Below are 17,646 nucleotides of genomic sequence, written 5' to 3' on the forward strand. Positions count from 1 at the left end.
TACCCAGGCTGGAGTGCAATGGCGCGATCTCGGCTCACCGCAACCTCTGTCTCCTGGGTTCAGGCAATTCTCCTGCCTCAGCCACCTGAGTAGCTGGGATTACAGGCACGCACCACCATGCCCAGCTAATTTTTTGTATTTTTAGTAGAGACGGGGTTTCACCATGTTGACCAGGATGGTCTCGATCTCTTGACCTCGTGATCCACCCGCCTCGGCCTCCCAAAGTGCTGGGATTACAGGCTTGAGCCACCGCGCCCGGCCTTGGCCTTGTCTTTTATCCTCAACCCTCATTGTTATGTTCATTCATGTAGCCCCTCTCTTTGTCTTCCCTACTTTCCTCCTACCTTTGCAGGGATTTTTTTCCCCTTTACGCCTAATCTCCCTAGTTCTACTGCACAGAAAATATTGGCTCCACTTGGCAATGACTCTTTAATGGTCAGATGGATTTAGCAGGAAAGAGTCCCATGTTAGTGTCACAGTCATATTGTGTTGCAATGAACCAAGAAGCCGCATCACAGTGTTGGCTTCTCACAGGTGGAACATTTGTAACATGCATCCCTGTACATATTCATTTCACCCAGGAGTCTTCCATACTGGGACAAAAAATGGTAGAGACAGTGAGACCTTAATACTGTATCTAGTGATAGTTGTCAAAATGATGAATGAATATACAGTCGAATAATTAATAGCACAGATGCTTGTGTCAAAAATGACTTAAATGTAAGTTCTGACCCTGTCATTTATTAACTGTGTACCGTTGGAGAAATTACTTATACTCCCTGAAGCTCAGTTTCCTTGTCTCTTAAACGGGTATAATACATGAATTAAGGTACAAGTGCACTTACTCTAATGCCTGGCACACCATTACTGCACTAATGGGTGGTTATTTTTATTGTTGCTAATGATGACAGTATTAACAAATATGATACAAAGGGAATTTGGCCAATGAGAGATGAGAAATTCTTATTTTCTTTCTTCCGTCTCTCCCTCCTTCCCTTCCTTTTTTCCTTCTTCTCTTTCTTTTCTTCCTCCTCCCTTCTTCCTTCTCTCCTACCTTCCTTTTATACCTTCATTCCTTCTCTTTCATTCATTCTTTTTTCTCTCAATAGATATATTCAATGAATAAGACAGATAAAAATGTAAGGGAGCATGTAAAGGCCTGAGGGCACATTTTGAGTTATCTAGAGAGCTTACACTTTAAAATGGCATGTGGAAAATCTGGAGGAAGGAACATATAACCAAGGATGAATCAAGGATGAACAAAAGCTATGTTCAGAGCTATGTTCAGATCTAATCCAGAAATAGTTAGATCTCATTATTTAGGGAAGAAATCTTGCATATTCTGCTGTAATAAGAATAGACTTCCAACTGGAAAGAAGAGAACATTTTAGGGAGAAAGTTGCTGTCCAGGATTGATGGAAAGCATTTAACTCTCTCTGAGCCAAGATGTGTCATATCTCAGGGACTTAAAGGAACTTGTTGCTAACAAGTCTGAATGATCTTCTTCTAGGACTGGGGAATAGGTGAAAGCCTGGAGATAGTAAATATTACCCCAATTTTTCAAGAAACACTAAAGCTAAACTCCAGAAACCAGAGACTCATAGCTTGAGAAATGATTTGTAAGCAAGATTCAGTGTTGTATAATGATTCATGCCAAAAAATGTCTTTATCTGTTAGGACAGATTTTCTGTTTGGCAGAGACATTTTAGCAAGGCTTTGAACAAAGCCTGTCAGAGTGGGTCCATTCTCAGGCACACTGAGTGTTAGATGTTTCACTGCAAGGAAGCCTGTCTTGAGCTAACTATGATTCTCTGTTTTATCTCGCTCAACGTTTTTTACCTTGCCTGAAAAACTAAAAGGCAGATGACACCGAACTGAAATATCTACCATTGCAGATTATTTGATCTTCCTATGTGCTTGCCAAAACCTTAAAATCTAGTTTGAGCAGGTGCCAAATAATCATATCTTGAATGTTAAAATTTCTATGATTTAGAATGATCTCAGATGACTAAAGTGATACAAAACTGATATAACAAAATTTAACTGAGAAAAATGTGATGGTTTATATTTTGGTTCAAATAAGTAAATAAAATCAACTATGCAGCAGTGTAATAAAGAACCTCAGGAATTGACAGTTGCTGTATCAAAAAAGATCAAAGTTGGCAGGAAGCTCAATATAAGCCAATAACATATTACTATTGTTAGAAATGGACTGAATTTGACTACATTCATAGGAGTAAACCCAATTGATGATGAAAAGTACATGATGTAAATCTGGCTCACTGCAAAGGTTTGTGGACTTTCCTACTACCTTAATTCAAGAGAGGTATTCAAAGGACAGAGCCCATTATGGGGAATAATCTGGAAACCATAATATATAATGAACTGTTAAAGAAAATGGGAATGTTTAGCCTGGAGTAGAGAAAATTTGGTGGATATAATCGGTAGAGGGCACAATGTTGAGTGGACCTGCTAGGCTCAATAGGTCCGCTAGGCAGAAGTTATATGGAGGCTGATTTTGACTGAATATTAATGGGCTATTTCTAATAGCTATTGATGCCCCAAATTAATATGGACTGGCCTGTCATTGGAAATTCCTAAGTAGAGGCCAATTAGCCACCCATCTGCATGGCACAGAGGGTTCCTGCCATGCAGCTGGTCTCTTTCAGGAGATGATCTGCAACATTCATTCCAACTCTAAGGCTCTGTAATCTTCTCCTCTCTCTAGGGATGCAGTGGAGTGTGGTGGCCAATGGGAGAGTCAGTGTCACCCGCCAGCAACTTCTCCTTTGGTGGCTGCTCAGCCCAGTGACACTTAGGCCCCTGGGACAATGACCCAGAAGACAGCCATGCCTCCGAAAGAGGGCCAGGTCCTAAGCTGCTGCTTGTGCGCGACTGCACCCAGTATTCTCTTCACCTGAGGCCTTCGTCCGCTGGTGCAGGAACCTGGTGCACCCTGGGCTTTTCCTCCAAGATTCCAGCAGGTGGCACTGGAAGGAGTCAGGGGACATAATGGCCTCCCTGTTCACTTATTTTCCAGCACTCCCTCTTCCCAGAGTATCTGCTCTTGTTGCATGGTCTCTGGTGTCTGACATGTTCCCGTCACTCACTGTACCTGGTCTGTCTCACGTTCTAACCATGACCTATCTAGGTCACTGATGTCTTGCTGCGTCCTGTCTTGGTCACTGATGTCTCCAAATACGTCTTCTTTGCTGTGTGGGCTCACAGATATTGACAAAATACTCCCTCTTTGCTCCTGTCTTAGCCAGAGTCATTGCTCCTGTCTTGCTTACTTGCTTGGTCACATCTGTCACAGCCATGCTCAAGCTACCCTGTGTCTCTTCTTCACCCTGTTCTATGCCAGAAGCTAACATACTTTTCTCTCTGTATCTGGGTCCAAGCGTGCATCCTCTTGGCCCACCTCCATGTCAATCCCAGACGTCCACTTGCTCTTCCTTATGTCCAATGTCCATCCTCCTCTTCAGGACATGCTCCATTTATTTTCCTTGGAAGACACAGGGTCAGAGATCTGTCAGAGGAAAAGGTCTCCACAGCAACTCTGGAGGGAAGCTGAAGACAGATAGCTTCCCACTGGTGTCCTGGCTGCTGGTGTGTCTGCCCTGAGATGTTAGCTCTTCCTGCTGGGCTGGAACGGGACATCTCCTAAAGAGCCTTGGGCAGGGCTGGCAACATCGTAGGTGTTTTTTAGGCTTCAGGATCTTTCCCATGAACTTGTGATATTATTTTAAGACTCTTTAGTCTGGCTTTGTTGCTCCCAAAGGAGAGAACTGTTGGAAATTCACAATGAGTAGACTCGTTTTCCCCTGCAGCCCCCCAAGTGAAGGAGGGCAGGATCCAGCAGTACTGGGGATGGTAAACAATGCTGGGCTTGAAGCCAGAGGACTCAGGTTGCAGCCCTGGCTGTGCTCCTAACAAGTTCTGAGATCTTGAATAACGTTCTTTCATCTCCGGACCCCACTTTGCACATCTGTGCACTCAAGTTTGGACTAGAGGATCTTTAAGTTTTCCTTTTCTTTCTAGGACAACAGCATGCTGCTATAGCCGTCTGCTACCTCGAGAAGCCATGGCCTGCCTGCCTTTTGGCTTTGTTTCAAAGGAATGACCCTCCTCATTTGGGCCTTTTAGACCCCTGACCTTGCCAGCTTTGTCCTTCATATTAACCTGGATGTCTTTGGTTCAAAGCTGAGTCAGTGGCTCTTGCTAATGCCCCAGAGCAAAAGCGCCAGGAAGGTAAATGCCAAATCCAGAGACATGTGAGGTTCTGATTCTGATCTTGACTGTGGTTTGATAGTATCTCAGGACTGTTTATCAGACTCTCTGTTTTTCTTGTTGTTTATGAAGTACCAGTTATCATTTCCATTATTGTTTACTTTAGTTCTGGAACTGAAACCGACAGGAAGAAACTTTGGAATAAGGAAGAGAAGATTGACCAAACCATCCAAATGCCAAAAAGAAAAAAAAATAATAAAGCCTCTCTGTCCTATGAAGGCTTAATTCCGTTGGGGATGAAGTCATGTTTTAGGGAAAGGAAATAGCCTCTGAAAGAGAAATGCTATTCAGAATTCCTGAGAAATATCTCTCCATGCTGAAATGCTCTTTGTGTAGATTGGGATTCTCCCTGATCAATGGAGCAGATTGAAACAGGGACCCATTATTGTCACGTATGAAGAAAGTTTATTTAAATTCTAACTTGCACCCTGACTCTGTGGCTGGACCACCCCCTTGGATTTTTCAAGTCATTGTTCCCCTGCCATCACTATGCTCAGCAACCACCATTAGGAGGCAAGCACCATTTTGAGGATGGCCCTTTTCTAATATGAAGAAGGGAGCAGCCAGCTTCTGGGTCCCACGGCTCTGGATCCAATGATGAGGCCCAACCAACATGCTGTGGCTGCCCACACGCCCACCCACTGCCTGCATGAGCCCATTGGTGGGAGGCATACAGCACAGAGGCGGTGCATGCACTGGGTCCATTGCTGACTTATTAAGCCAACTGACCTAATTGCTGAATGTCTCAGACCTCAGAAAGAATTTCTCTTACCTACTCCACCAAGTTGTTGTGGAGATGTAAGATAATTTTTTGTGTGAAAACATTCTGTAAATCATAAAATGCCATTCCACATATTTATCATTACTTTGGGTGTTTTGGATTACTGTGGATGCGCCTGAGCACTCAAGACTAAGAATTTATCCACCAGGAGGTGACCCAACTTAGAGAGTAAATTTCTATGTTGATAAAGAAACAGAGAAAGAAATACCCCATGGCAAATGTTGCAGAAAGGTAAATGTCAAACCCAGAGCCTTGTTAAAAAAAATAATATTCTTTGGGTATTAATTCTTCTTGTATTCCCAGCACTTTGGGAGGCAGAGGTAGGTGAATTGCTTGAGGTCAGGAGTTCGAGCCTGGCCAACATGGTGAAACCTGATCTCTACTAAAACTACAAAAATTAGTTGGGTATGGTGGCATCTTCTAGCAGTCCCAACTACTTGGGATGCTGAGGCAGGAGAACTGCTTAAACCTGTGAGGCAGAGGCTGCATTGAGCCAAGATTGCACCACTTCACTTAAGCCTAGCCAATAGTGAGACTATCACAAAATGAATAAATCAAAAATAATAATATTCTAGGAATTGTGGAAGCACCTTTTAGGTATTAATTTTTCTAAATCCACCTGTTCTAATTTGGTCATTTCAGGTTGCCCAACACACAAATTTATATATCACAAAAACTCATTTAAAGGGATTTTGCTATTCACAAAGTAGGGGACTACAGGTTGATTTTGATAATAATGAGTGTAACTTCTCATATAACTTCAGAGTCACATGGAATAAGATTCAAATGTCTGTTCACTATGAAAAGTGTATTTGGAGAAGAAAATACATGGGCCATCAGAATCATCCCACACTATAAATTACATATATATAAATCCTATGAAAAAAATCAAACTTGGACCAGGCTATGACCACCTAATACGAATACTATGTAAAGAGTCAACTAAGATATTGAACGTGATAGATAACTTTTGAGAATTTTCCTGATCTGATAGTCTATGTGTATGATTTTTAATTTTGGTTTGATGTTATTTTAGCTAACACCTTAATTTTATTTACATTTAGTAGAATTACTAAGGGGCTACTCATACAGTTTATAATGCACTGAGTTCTCTTGTGTAATCAACATACAAATTACATGTGTGCCCACCGCATAGAACATAAAACTTAATTTTATAATTTCAAAGGATTGCAAATTGTAATGATGGTTGTGTTTTTGGTTCACGAGCTTGTTAGTTATTGCTATGATTTATTGGAAGCTAAGGCTTTGAAGGTCCTAGAATCCCTGATTCTAACTTTGTTTACATGGAAAGCATTTTTGGCTTTATGATTATCTACTTTTTGATGCAGTTTCCTGGAATGTGTTATGTAAAAAATTGGAGCCAACATAGATTTTTTAATTGATAAATTCTATTTATTGATAAATTATACATATGTTTATATGAGTACATTCTGTACATGTTTATATAAATTATATATTCAAGGAAAAATTGAGTCTGAAAACTAATAACTGAATTTTGGATATGCAATAAAATGCCAAAGTCAACTCCCATGCCTCAGTTTTGTGGAGCTTCTCGGTAACCTCCAGGATCCTAGAGCATCCTCCAGTAGTTCTGTCTTTTGAAGCTGGAGAATTTTCTGACTCCAGTACCAGGTTCCCCCTAAAGGAAAGCTAGAAGCCGTGGGCCACTAGATAATTGATTTTTACCAGATTCTACCTGTCTGTCACCTTCATCAAGGCCTCCAGCAATAGGACAGATCTCTATGACATGGTCACCTCATGAGCAGAGGCTGGGAATCCCGTCCAGCTACTCTCAGGGCACAAACCACGAGGAGCCATTTAAGGTAGTATGACAGTGTATATCTGCAGGTCTTGGATTGAGGTTAAGCGTGTGCATCCCTGCTGAAGCCCTTAGGAAAAAAATTGGGGGTGTCATGAGCCATCCAAGAGCCTGGAGTTTGTCTCTCCCTTAGGCCTAGGTTATATGTCAGTGAAATCTAGGTCCCATCTCTTCTGGGCATGGAACAATGGAATGAACCCTGTCAGCATTGAGGAGACAGGGTAATGTCCAGAGTAAAATAGACTTAGCTCTCTTTTTTTTTTTTTTTTTTTTTTTTACCTCTTGGGACTTCTATCTTCTCACACATAAAATGCTGGGCTGAACAAAAATTAGGTTTTCATATCAGAATCTTTGCTTCATACACAAATTTATCTGGAATTCCATCACATAAAAGGTTCAAGCAGGATGGGGAATAGGTAGGTCTGGATCCTCCATCTCTGCTTATAATCTATGCCCTGGAAGGAATCTTCTTGGGAGCCTAAAGCCCAATAGCTGGACCGAGAAATATCCTCTGTGCCAGTGCTTGTTTTCCCCATCTTTAGTTTTTTGAGGCAGTGTTCATAATACTGCTATGAACCGTTTTTTCCAGGTGACAATCATTTCCTCAGAACCACACCTCCCCGTTACAAAATCCCTTCCTCCATTCAGAAAGCACACCATCTCCTGAAACTTCCTTTCTAGAGTAAAGACCTGAGCCTTCACTGGCTGTAAAGCGCCTGCTACTAGACTCCAGAAACTACCTGCAGAATCCACTTCCAAATTAACCTACCCTTGGAAGAATGTCCTCTTTCTTGATTTCTTTCCAAATTGTCTATTTTTATGTTGGAGCATCTCTAGATTCATTCAAGAGGAAAAGGCTAATATTGATTTAGCACTTACTGTGTGCTAGGTGGTTTCTATTTGCTGTAATTTAATTCTCTAAATAGCACCATGGCATTCAGAGAAATAGAGATTTTCTGAACACTGACTCTGAGGCAGGGTTTCCTGCCAGAGGTGTATTAATAAACGAGCCTGACAAGGTCTCTACTTTCTCTTGTCAGGAACCAGAAAATAAACAAGGAGACATATGTATATGAATAAGATAAATTTGGATACTGATATGGGCTATAAAGAGAATAAAAAGTAGAGATGGGCAAGGGGGTGTTTTAGCTGAAGTGGTTAAGGAAGATTTGAAGGAGGAGGTATGCTCTGTGAGGGGGGACAAGAATGCTAAGTAATCAGCCATATATTTAATCTGAAGGAATATCATGTCAGGCAAAGGGAAAGGCAAACACAAATGCACTGGGGTAGAAATGTGCTTGACATAGCCAGCTACAGCCTAATGAGTGTGAAAAAAGTGGTAGGAAATGGGATCAGACAAGTAAAGTCTGATGATAATTCAGTAGCTTTAGGTGTCATTTACCACTTACTCACTACATGTCAGGCTTGGTAAAAGCATTTTACATGAGACACCTCATTTAATCCTGTAAGGTAAGTACCATTTTCCCATCATACAGACAAAGAAACCAGGCTGAACATCAGAGAAGTGAATCCGGAATTTTTCCAAAGATGCAGAAATTACATGCAGCTGGAAATAGAGCCCAGGTTCTGCCAAATCTAAAGGGACTTGATCCACCTGAGGGCTGTTCTCGCTAGCAGCAAGAACCATCCTTGAAATGGATGGATTCTCTTTTTGTGCACTTTTCCCCTTTGCCTCCTTGTTTCTCCATGGAGTTCTGGCTGTCTGCAAACAAAAAAATAAGTATTCATTTACACAGTAGGTCTTCATTGATTTCAAGTTAGCTAGTTCCAAATAGCATCTAATTGGAAGGAAAAGCCAATTATTGGCCAGCCAGCGATTCTTGATAAAAATTGTTTTATCAGAAATGAGTACAAATCAATCTAATTATGTAATCAGTAGACTTTCTCATGCATTTCCTTATCTCTATCCTTACTGACATCATCCTTTCTACAGCTGACATTATCTTTCATCTGGACTGGGGCATTGGGCTCTAAAACATAACTTTCAGCATGCCATTTCCCCAGTCGAAATCCCTCAAGGACTCCTCATTGCCTACAAATACTTTCTCTAAGTCTACTGTTACAGTTTTTCTTCCAGTTATTCCCCTTCATCTCTGCAAAGCAAACAGTATGCTCAACTCTTTGGATTTTCACATTCAGATACTAGTCCTGCTGTTCTTTCCACTGGGCATGCTTCCCCTGGCATCTCTTACATAGTGTATTTCAAATACCACCTCCTACTCAAAGTCTTTTCCAGCCTCCAGGTCAGCATGAGGTTTTTGACCTATTCCAATCCCCAAACATTTTATTTGTTCTACTGTGACATTTTGATATGCTTTTCAGCGTGGTTCATTAATTATGTCCTTTTTGATCTCTCCTACCACATTTTGAGCTCCTTGAGGACTGTGGCCAACTCTTATTGCTCATCTTTTTCTTTCCTAGGGTCCAGCACAGGTTTTTGTGCACCGAAGTTATCAAATAAATTCATTGGATGTATTTGTTTGGAAGAATGTGAAGCTTTTCATTGTTACGGCATGTCCACTGTACCAGCAGACAACTTTGCCCCTTCAGTGCCAAATTTCAGTGCTGCTCTGCCATTAGTACTCCACCCACTGCAAAAGCTGTAGCCTTCTGATAAGAGAAAAATATTTCCATGACAGTTCTGAATAAAATCAAGATGTTTATCATACATACCTCTTGCAAGTGGCACAAAGATTAGAGTTTTTAAATACTGTTATTTCCCTGAGTTATGGCAAGTTTATTTTCTCTTTTGATTCTATCTATTGAAAAAGAACTTAGGCTTAAAGTTTTGTTTCTATAGAATGCTGTGATGAAGCAGACTGAAGTTTTGTGAGTTACTTGACATTGTATAATCCTAGAGGACATTGGCCTCCATTTTACCAATAATGGCATTTATTGAGACAACACAGAGCGAAGGAAGCATGAACTGAGCCATGGATGTAGAATGGACCCAGTGAAAGTTATTCAGGCTAGAGTGTAATACAGCATATTCGAAAGATGTCAGAAAATGTCTAATTGGTCCACAGAATCCTTTCAAAATTGCTGTATGATTGGGCATGTCTCTGCCCCTTTCTGCTTAAAGTTTTGCCAATTTGTAAATTGAGAAACTGTCTTTGGTTAGGAGCTTGGGCTTTGACACTAGATGGACATAAGTTGAGTCTGAGATACAGGCAAATGCCTCAACTCTCTGAGCCTCAGTTTCCTCTTTGCAAGGGGATAATGATAGCACATTCCCCGCCCAGTGTGATGAGGCTTCAGTGGGTTAAAGCATATAAATAGTGGCACACGGTCTCTGGCATACAGTAAGCTCTCACTGAAGTGTAGCTGTTACTATTATTACTCTGAATTTCATGACATTTGAAATTCAGAAGCAGTATGTGAAGTCATATGGAAAGGGTGTTGAGAAACCAGGAGCGGGGAAATGGTGGAAGTGGCAGGCAGTGATTGTTTCTGTGCCAGTTTTCTAATCTGAAAAGGGAAAGGCTAAGAAGACTGTTCAGGAGAAGATGGAGATGGTAAAGGATTTGGCTGTGGAGTCAGAGAAGAAACATAATCTGCATGGATGGGGAATGACATCTACTTGTCATTCAGTGTCTTGTTATGACGCTCTTAATATGTCTCTTAATCCTCTCCAATTAATGTGTCTCGCAAGCAAGAGTCTCACTTCGCCTTCTAGGACAGTAAAAGGATGCAACTTTATTGAGCATCTGAAATATGTCAGGACTGCCTAAACACTTTACATATTTGGTAACATTTAATTCTCATAAAAAGTGTGGACTGGAGTGAATTCCTGTTTCCCAATTTGCCAAATTTGTTTCTTTGGAGACCTTAATTACTTTCCCTGAGCTTCAGTTTCTGCATTGGTAAAAATAGAGGTATTAACATTATCTAAGTCATGAGGTTACATAATTTAAATAAAATTATAATAGCAATTTATACACTGCCAGAGAGATAATTGGTAGTTTCTATTATTATCTTTATTATTATTGTATATAATGCCCATTTTATGGATAGGTAAAATGAGGCTTAAGGAGGCTACGTTTCTGTACAGGTTATTATGAGCAGAGTCAGGTTACAATCTTAGATCTGTCTATGTTGAGAAACTATGCTCTATTTTTCTCTCTGCCTAGAAGGTGAGAGACAGAAGTAATGCCATCAAACTTTGAAGAGACACTCCCTCTGAAATTAGAAGACATTTTATAATATGTAAGAGTAGCCTAGTAGCCTGGATGAATAGTCATTTAAATTGGTCTGGAGCCTTGAATGAAAGGGCAGACGTTATCTGTAGTTTTAAAAACTTGGTTGAGATCAGAAGATTTAATTTCAATTTAGTTTTTCTCCATATTGAATGCTATTAGGTAGTTACGTCATTTCGTTCTGTTCTTGGTCCTCTGAATCAGCAAGGCAATCAACATCAATAGGGTACAAATAGGGACCCATATGCCACTCCTTAATGATGACATTCTTGAACAGGATAAAGATCAGCCCTCCCACCCCACCCCACATTCTTCCTCCAAAGCCTTATAGCAATCTCTTTTTTATCATCCTCTGGAATTCACCACTGGGGAGATTGTGGGTCATTAACTACTAAGGCTTTGTGAAAGAGAACCCAATCCAGGCTTCCGTAATTTCAAGTGAAAAGGCCTGGCTGGCTGAGCAGAGGCACCATTTCTGGTGAGACCTCTTGTCCCAGCCAGCTAGAGAGTGGGCAGTTGGTCAAGGGATGTGAGTCAGTGGAAGGAATTAGGAAAGGGTACTCTTATCAGGGTCACCCTTATTATTGCATCTCCTTTCCTCAGCACAGAGCCATCTGGAACCACTGAACTTGTAAGGCCAAAAGACCAAAATCATTCTTGAATTCTGTCTCATCTAATAGTAGCCTTCTCAGTGGAGGGCATTCTCTATTTGTTCTCTAATTTCCTGGAATTTCTTTGCTATTCAGACCTTCCTGTTGCAGCTGATGGTTTCACTGTGGTAGCCTAAATAATGGAAAAAAAGACATGGATTTTGATTCTACCTTGCATTTTACCACTCACCAGCTGGGTAAATTCTGGCAAGCCACTTACCCTTCTGGGTCTCAGCTTTCTCATGAAACAAATGCCCTAGACTACCTCACCAAATTTTATTTATTCACTTGATAAGTGTTTTTGTGTTGTTGGAGGAGAGATACATAAATCAATTTTGTTCAATGACCACTGAATAAAAAACAATTGTGATTATGTTAATAGGTGAGAAATATCTAGTCACAAAAAACAAAAAGCAGGGCAAAAAGTATTAAGACCAGTGAGGTTCATTAAGATACTATATCCTAAAGTATGTAGGATAGGGCAACAAATTCAAGATATTACTATTATTATTACTGTTTGTCTAATATTCCAGGCGGGAAGTCATTTTTTATTTTTGTACCTTCCAAGTCTTTTACATTTGGTCTTCAAATTCTCTTTGAACAGCTTATGTGGTCTTTCACTGCTCATCACTTCATGAAGACAACTACGGCTGTCTTCTGCCTCTTTTCCTTCTACATCTGGACATATCATCAAGTTGATGTTTTTAAAAATCACACACACAAGCACACGCAACAACAAATACAAAAAGAAAAAAAATAAAGCAATATTCCCCTAAAATGTTATATATTTGGCAACTCTACTCAAAAACTTTAAGTAGTAGTGCCCAGTGGCTCATCAGTATGTCATCCACACCTACAACACAGTGTCCAGTTCGGAGTACAATAAGTAAAACGGGGCCAACTCCCACTTCTTATTTCAGCTCTCAGGCCATGTGCAACTTCTGTCTGCTCTGCTGCAGCCCACTAACCGTGCTGTGCTTCCCTCACCTGCCAGTTAAAACCAAGGCCAAGTTCATTGAGTACCATGTCTATGAAACCTAATCGAGCCCACCCTGGTCTGTTTAATACATTTTTCCACAGGACGTAGTTCCCTGGGGTAACAACCATAATCTCCATGGATGTTCTCAGGCCTACATACAAAAGAGAAGCATCCAAATTAGCTATCTCCACATTAAACTAGCCAACAATACCAACACCAACATCACCAGGACCACCAGCAACAAAGAAGACAAGGTAAAAATCACCCTCTAATTGAAAGACATACAGGGCCATATAGATAGACTATCTCAGGAGATAACCGAGATGAAATAACCTTATTAACCATCTCAGAAATGTAAGGAAAAAATGCTATCAATTTCACCATTATGCTTGGTTTCATTTAAACAAATTTTAGTGAGACACCCACTGTATGCCAAGCATTGTGCTAAGTGCTAGTAACACAAAATAATAGACTCATGGTTTGTTATGGCAGTCTCTATGGGCCTAATCTTGGAGCTGAAGATAAAATGGAAGAGACTCTGTATTGCTGCCTTCTGCGGCTGCATATATCCTGTTGGGTCCTCTGAGTACTGATCACTGTGGCCAGCCTGGACTGTGATTAATATTCCAGATCGGTTTGCAGACCCAGACACCTATGCCAGCAGGAAACTGGTGAGTGGGACCCTATGCAAGTATCTTGAGAGTCTAAGAAGGTGTCACACAGACAAGGGCATCCGGAAAACCTAGTACTGATCACCACACACCAACAACTTTAATGTTTCCCTTTTTCTCGTCAAAGGTAAACTACACTGAAACGATTTTACTGTTGTGCCAACATTCAAGGCATAATAAATCCTTTTGAGAGTCTGATGAAATCTGTGATCTTTTCCCTAAAACTCTGGACATATGCACGAAATTTTTGCCACATTTCTAAGAAATTCACATATTCCCTGAAGTAAAAATCCAAGGTTAAATAAAAATTAAAATTTCTGCTTTAATGTGTAACTGTATTGGTAGATACCAGAAGAGTGATTTACAATGAAGTCACTATTTCTCCCTATTTTCCTGCCTGTGGTTAGTGAGGAATTTATTTAGAAGTCATAAGTACAGTATTCTAGTGCCATTTTTGTCAGCACAATGACTCATTGTAAAAATAATATTCCTACATATAACATCTCTCTTTCCTCCAAATAGTTCTATGGAAATTATCTCATAAATTGTTCTAGGTTCCCTAGAAACTGGATTGAGGAATATATTACTGCCTTCCTTTATAAGAAAAAGAATGTTCAAATGCAAAATATGGAAGAGTCTGGGAAAATGGCTGAGATATTAGGGAATGATTGAATTCAATCAGAAATCAGAATTATTTCACTCAATAAAGAGTTATTTATTATATGCCTACTATGTGTCAGGCATTGTAGTAGGCATGGGGTCAACTAACTCTCAGCCTGCTATCTGGTCCCTAAGTCTGTTCCAAGAGGAGAAAGCATATTCAATTTGAAAATTGGAGCAAGTACAGTATCTCTAACTCAGTAATAATATCCTACATTTGAACAGCATACATGGAGACAGTGTAGTTTAGGTTGACAAAATTTTTGAAAGTAAGCAAAAATGGATTCAGATCCTGATTTCAGCACTTATTGAATAGCCCTAGTTAAATTCCTGAAGCTTTTGATCTTTAGTTTGCTTAGCTGTAGAACAGAAATTACTTCTAGAGACCAGGCCCATGGTGGCTCATGCCTGTAATCCCAGCATTTTGGGATGCTGAGGCGAGCTGATCATTTGAGGTCAGGAGTTCAAGGCCAGCCTGGTCAACATGGTGAAACCCCATCTTTACTAAAAATACAAAAATTAGCTGGGCATGGTGGTAGGTGCCTGTAATCCCAGCTACCTGTGAGGCTGAGGCAGGAAAATCGCTTGAATCTGGGAGACGGATGTTGCAGTGAGCCAAGATTGTGCCACTGCACTCCAGCCTGGGCAGCAGAGTGAGACTGGTTCTCAAAAAAAGAAATTACTTATAGGGCAAGAGTTAGCAAACTACAGCTCCGTGGGCCAAGTTCAGCCATATGGGTGTTTTTTTGTGTGTGATCCTTGAGCTAAAAGTGTTTTTTCTTTTTCTATTGCATTTGTGAAGGGGTATAAAAACAAACAACAAAAATCAAACAGGAAAAAAAGGAAAGCAAAAAAGAATAAGCAACTAAGACTGTATGTGGCTTCAAGGCCCAGAATACTTACATCTAGCCCTTCAAAGAAAAAGTTTGCCAACTCTAAAAAAGTTGGCAACTTCTATTCTAATCAGAATGCATGCATTTGAATCCTTATGGCCTCTTACCGTCAGTATGATCTTGAGCAAATTATCCAACTTCTGTATCTAATTTTCCTCATATGTCAAGTAGAGATGATAATATTACTTATTTTACATGATGGGAAGCTGCATATGTTAATATGATTAAAATGCTGGGACTGGAGGCTTATATATAGTAAATATTTAAGAAATGTTAGCTATCCTTATTAAGATCATCATTACCATTGTCATCAGTTCTTCAAAGGATACTTGTGGATAAGACAGCGCACATCAAACAAATAGGATTAAATAAGATAGTGCACATCAAACAAATAGGACAGTGCCTTACTTATAATAAGCACTCAATAACTGTCAGATATTATTGCTATTATCATCACCATCACCATTATCATCATTATGCTTTTCAAAGCTCTTTCACGTACATCATCTCACTAGAAGCTCCCAACCACCCAGTGGTTGCTGTTATGATCTCCCTCTAATACATGAGAAAATGAAGCTTGGAGAAATGAAGAGTTAGGAAGAGGCGGAATGTGGACTAGTGCCAGAGATTTTGCATTCTGGACCAGTGTGTCCTTTTTCCACACCGTGCTGCCTCTCCATCAAAATATCTGAGGATCTGTTGCTTGTTAGTTTTCTCCAAACAATATACTTTGCATCCTAGGAGCCTGACAAGGCAGGCAAATATGACTATGTTCCTCCCTGGCATGGTTATGCAGACAGGAAGCCGAGATAATTGGATTCCTGCCATTTGCTATCAGGACTGCATTTGTAACCAGCAAACTGCTAATGACCAAGCTTAATGGATGACGCCCTGACCAAACAAACACAACCCCCATGTAGGAACTTATTGTTTATGCCGCAGAGAAAGATACATTGCAGCAGCCAACAACCTTCTAATGGTTCCTACCCAGGGCAGAGCTGGTCTCAGAATGTGCCAGGACTCAGCCTGCCACTAGAGAAAAGCATAGGTATTTGGACTGGAGAAATGTTCAGGTGAGGAGCCAGGACATTGTTGACAGCAGAGCTTGTGTAGTCAGATCAGAACTGTTTTATTGTTTGGTGTAGGCCAAAGACTATGGCAAGACTCATTTAAGCAAAGTGTGCACAAGGATTGATGTTTAAACAAAGTTAAGATCATAGTGGTACAGCATTAGAGTGAGTTGCTGACTATAAAAAAAAAGCTAACATTTTGAAGTTAGTTTATAAAAGGAATCATTATATCTTCATATCACCCTGTTGTTTCTATAGTACTTAAACCAACTTTAGCTCAGATTTTCTTTTTTTTTAAGTCAGGAGACTCAAATAGACTTTATTGTGGAGCGGTATGTAAATTTGTTTCCTGGTATTGTTGCTGCAAAAATAATAAAAATTATGTTTAAGAAGTGTATTTGTCCATTTCACGCTGCTAATAAAGACATACCCGGACTGGATAATTTATAAAGGAAAGAGATTTAATTGACCCACAGTTCTGCAGGGCTGGGGAAGCCTCAGGAAACTTACAATCATGGAGGAAGGGGAAGTGAACACATCCTTTTTCACATGGTGGCAAGCAGAAGTCCCTAGCAAAATAAGGAAAAGTCCCTTATAAAGCCATCAGGTCTCATTAGTACTGACACACTATCATGAGAAAGGCAGCATGGGGGTAACCACCCCCATGATTCAAGTACCTCTCACTGGGTCCCTCCCACAACACATGGGGATTATGGCAACTACAATTCAAGATGAGATTTGGGAGGGGACACAGCCAAACCATATCAAGAATCTTCAGCATTGTCCTTGATGTATAGGGCCGAATAAATAAAATACATTCGTAGACAGGGTTTTGCCATGCAAGGATAAGCAAATGACATCAGCTTCCAATGATGGAAATAAGCTGTGCTTAGAAGCAGTTCTGAGACTTGTTCCCCAACTGTTGTCCAGAAGACACAGAGCTGTCGGTCTGAGGAAGAGGACAAGATGACCTATCTGCCTAGAAAGACACTCCCATGGTAAAATAGATGTAGTTCTTCCTTCTAGGGCAAAGGCAAACAAGTAAAAGGTCTTACAACTCAATATTTGTAGATAAGACCATTTTAAGTTGCCAAGAGTTCTTTCCAGGGTACAGGAGATAGAAGTAATAAGGAAAGCTGGGGTTTTTAGAAACTCAAAACAGGTCTGGGAGCTATCCAGGTGTTTGAAGCACTCAGAGCCAGTGTTCTGGGATCCCATCTCTCTGCTGACCTCTTCTTTTTGTTGGCTACATAAACCCTGTCTTCTTGGCTTTGGGTATTCCTAACACCTGCTGCCAGGCAGGTGGCTAACCACCAGCTAATCCCTGGCTTGTCACATCATCATCCACACAACAGCTAAGACAACAGCCACCTGTGCTGCTTGCTAGGCCTCTGACCTACCTCAGCTCTATCCCAGGTTGATAGGCTAAAGTCCTAACTGTACCAAACATATCTGAACTTAAGAATGGAAATATTGACCTTTTAGCATAGGCTGCCATGGTCGTTTAAAGTTTCCTACATTCTGGGAAGTGGGGGTTGGGAGAAATGTGTAACACTCCTTTTTTGTTCCAACCTTCACAATACCAATTTCAAGCG

The 17,646-nt window shown here is 40.5% G+C and overlaps 1 protein-coding gene across 3 annotated transcripts in view; it reads left to right on the forward strand.

The window, feature by feature from the left end:
* Nucleotides 1-17,646, forward strand: part of HTR4 (5-hydroxytryptamine receptor 4) — a 203,611-nt gene that overhangs the window by 163,713 nt on the left and 22,252 nt on the right. Inside the window, exon 7 of one of the 3 annotated variants that reach the window (XM_032250284.1) lies at nucleotides 2,729-5,387. The exons of the other annotated variants lie outside the window; for them this stretch is intronic. Coding sequence (XP_032106175.1) covers nucleotides 2,729-2,819 — 91 coding nt within the window. The 3' untranslated portion in view covers nucleotides 2,820-5,387. Of the gene's footprint in view, nucleotides 1-2,728; nucleotides 5,388-17,646 lie in introns of those variants that run through there. 3 annotated transcript variants of the gene reach the window in all.

This window comes from Sapajus apella, unplaced genomic scaffold (assembly GCF_009761245.1).
Source record: "Sapajus apella isolate SASKATOON/1434 unplaced genomic scaffold, GSC_monkey_1.0 scaffold71, whole genome shotgun sequence".
Classification (NCBI taxonomy): Eukaryota; Metazoa; Chordata; class Mammalia; order Primates; family Cebidae; genus Sapajus; species Sapajus apella.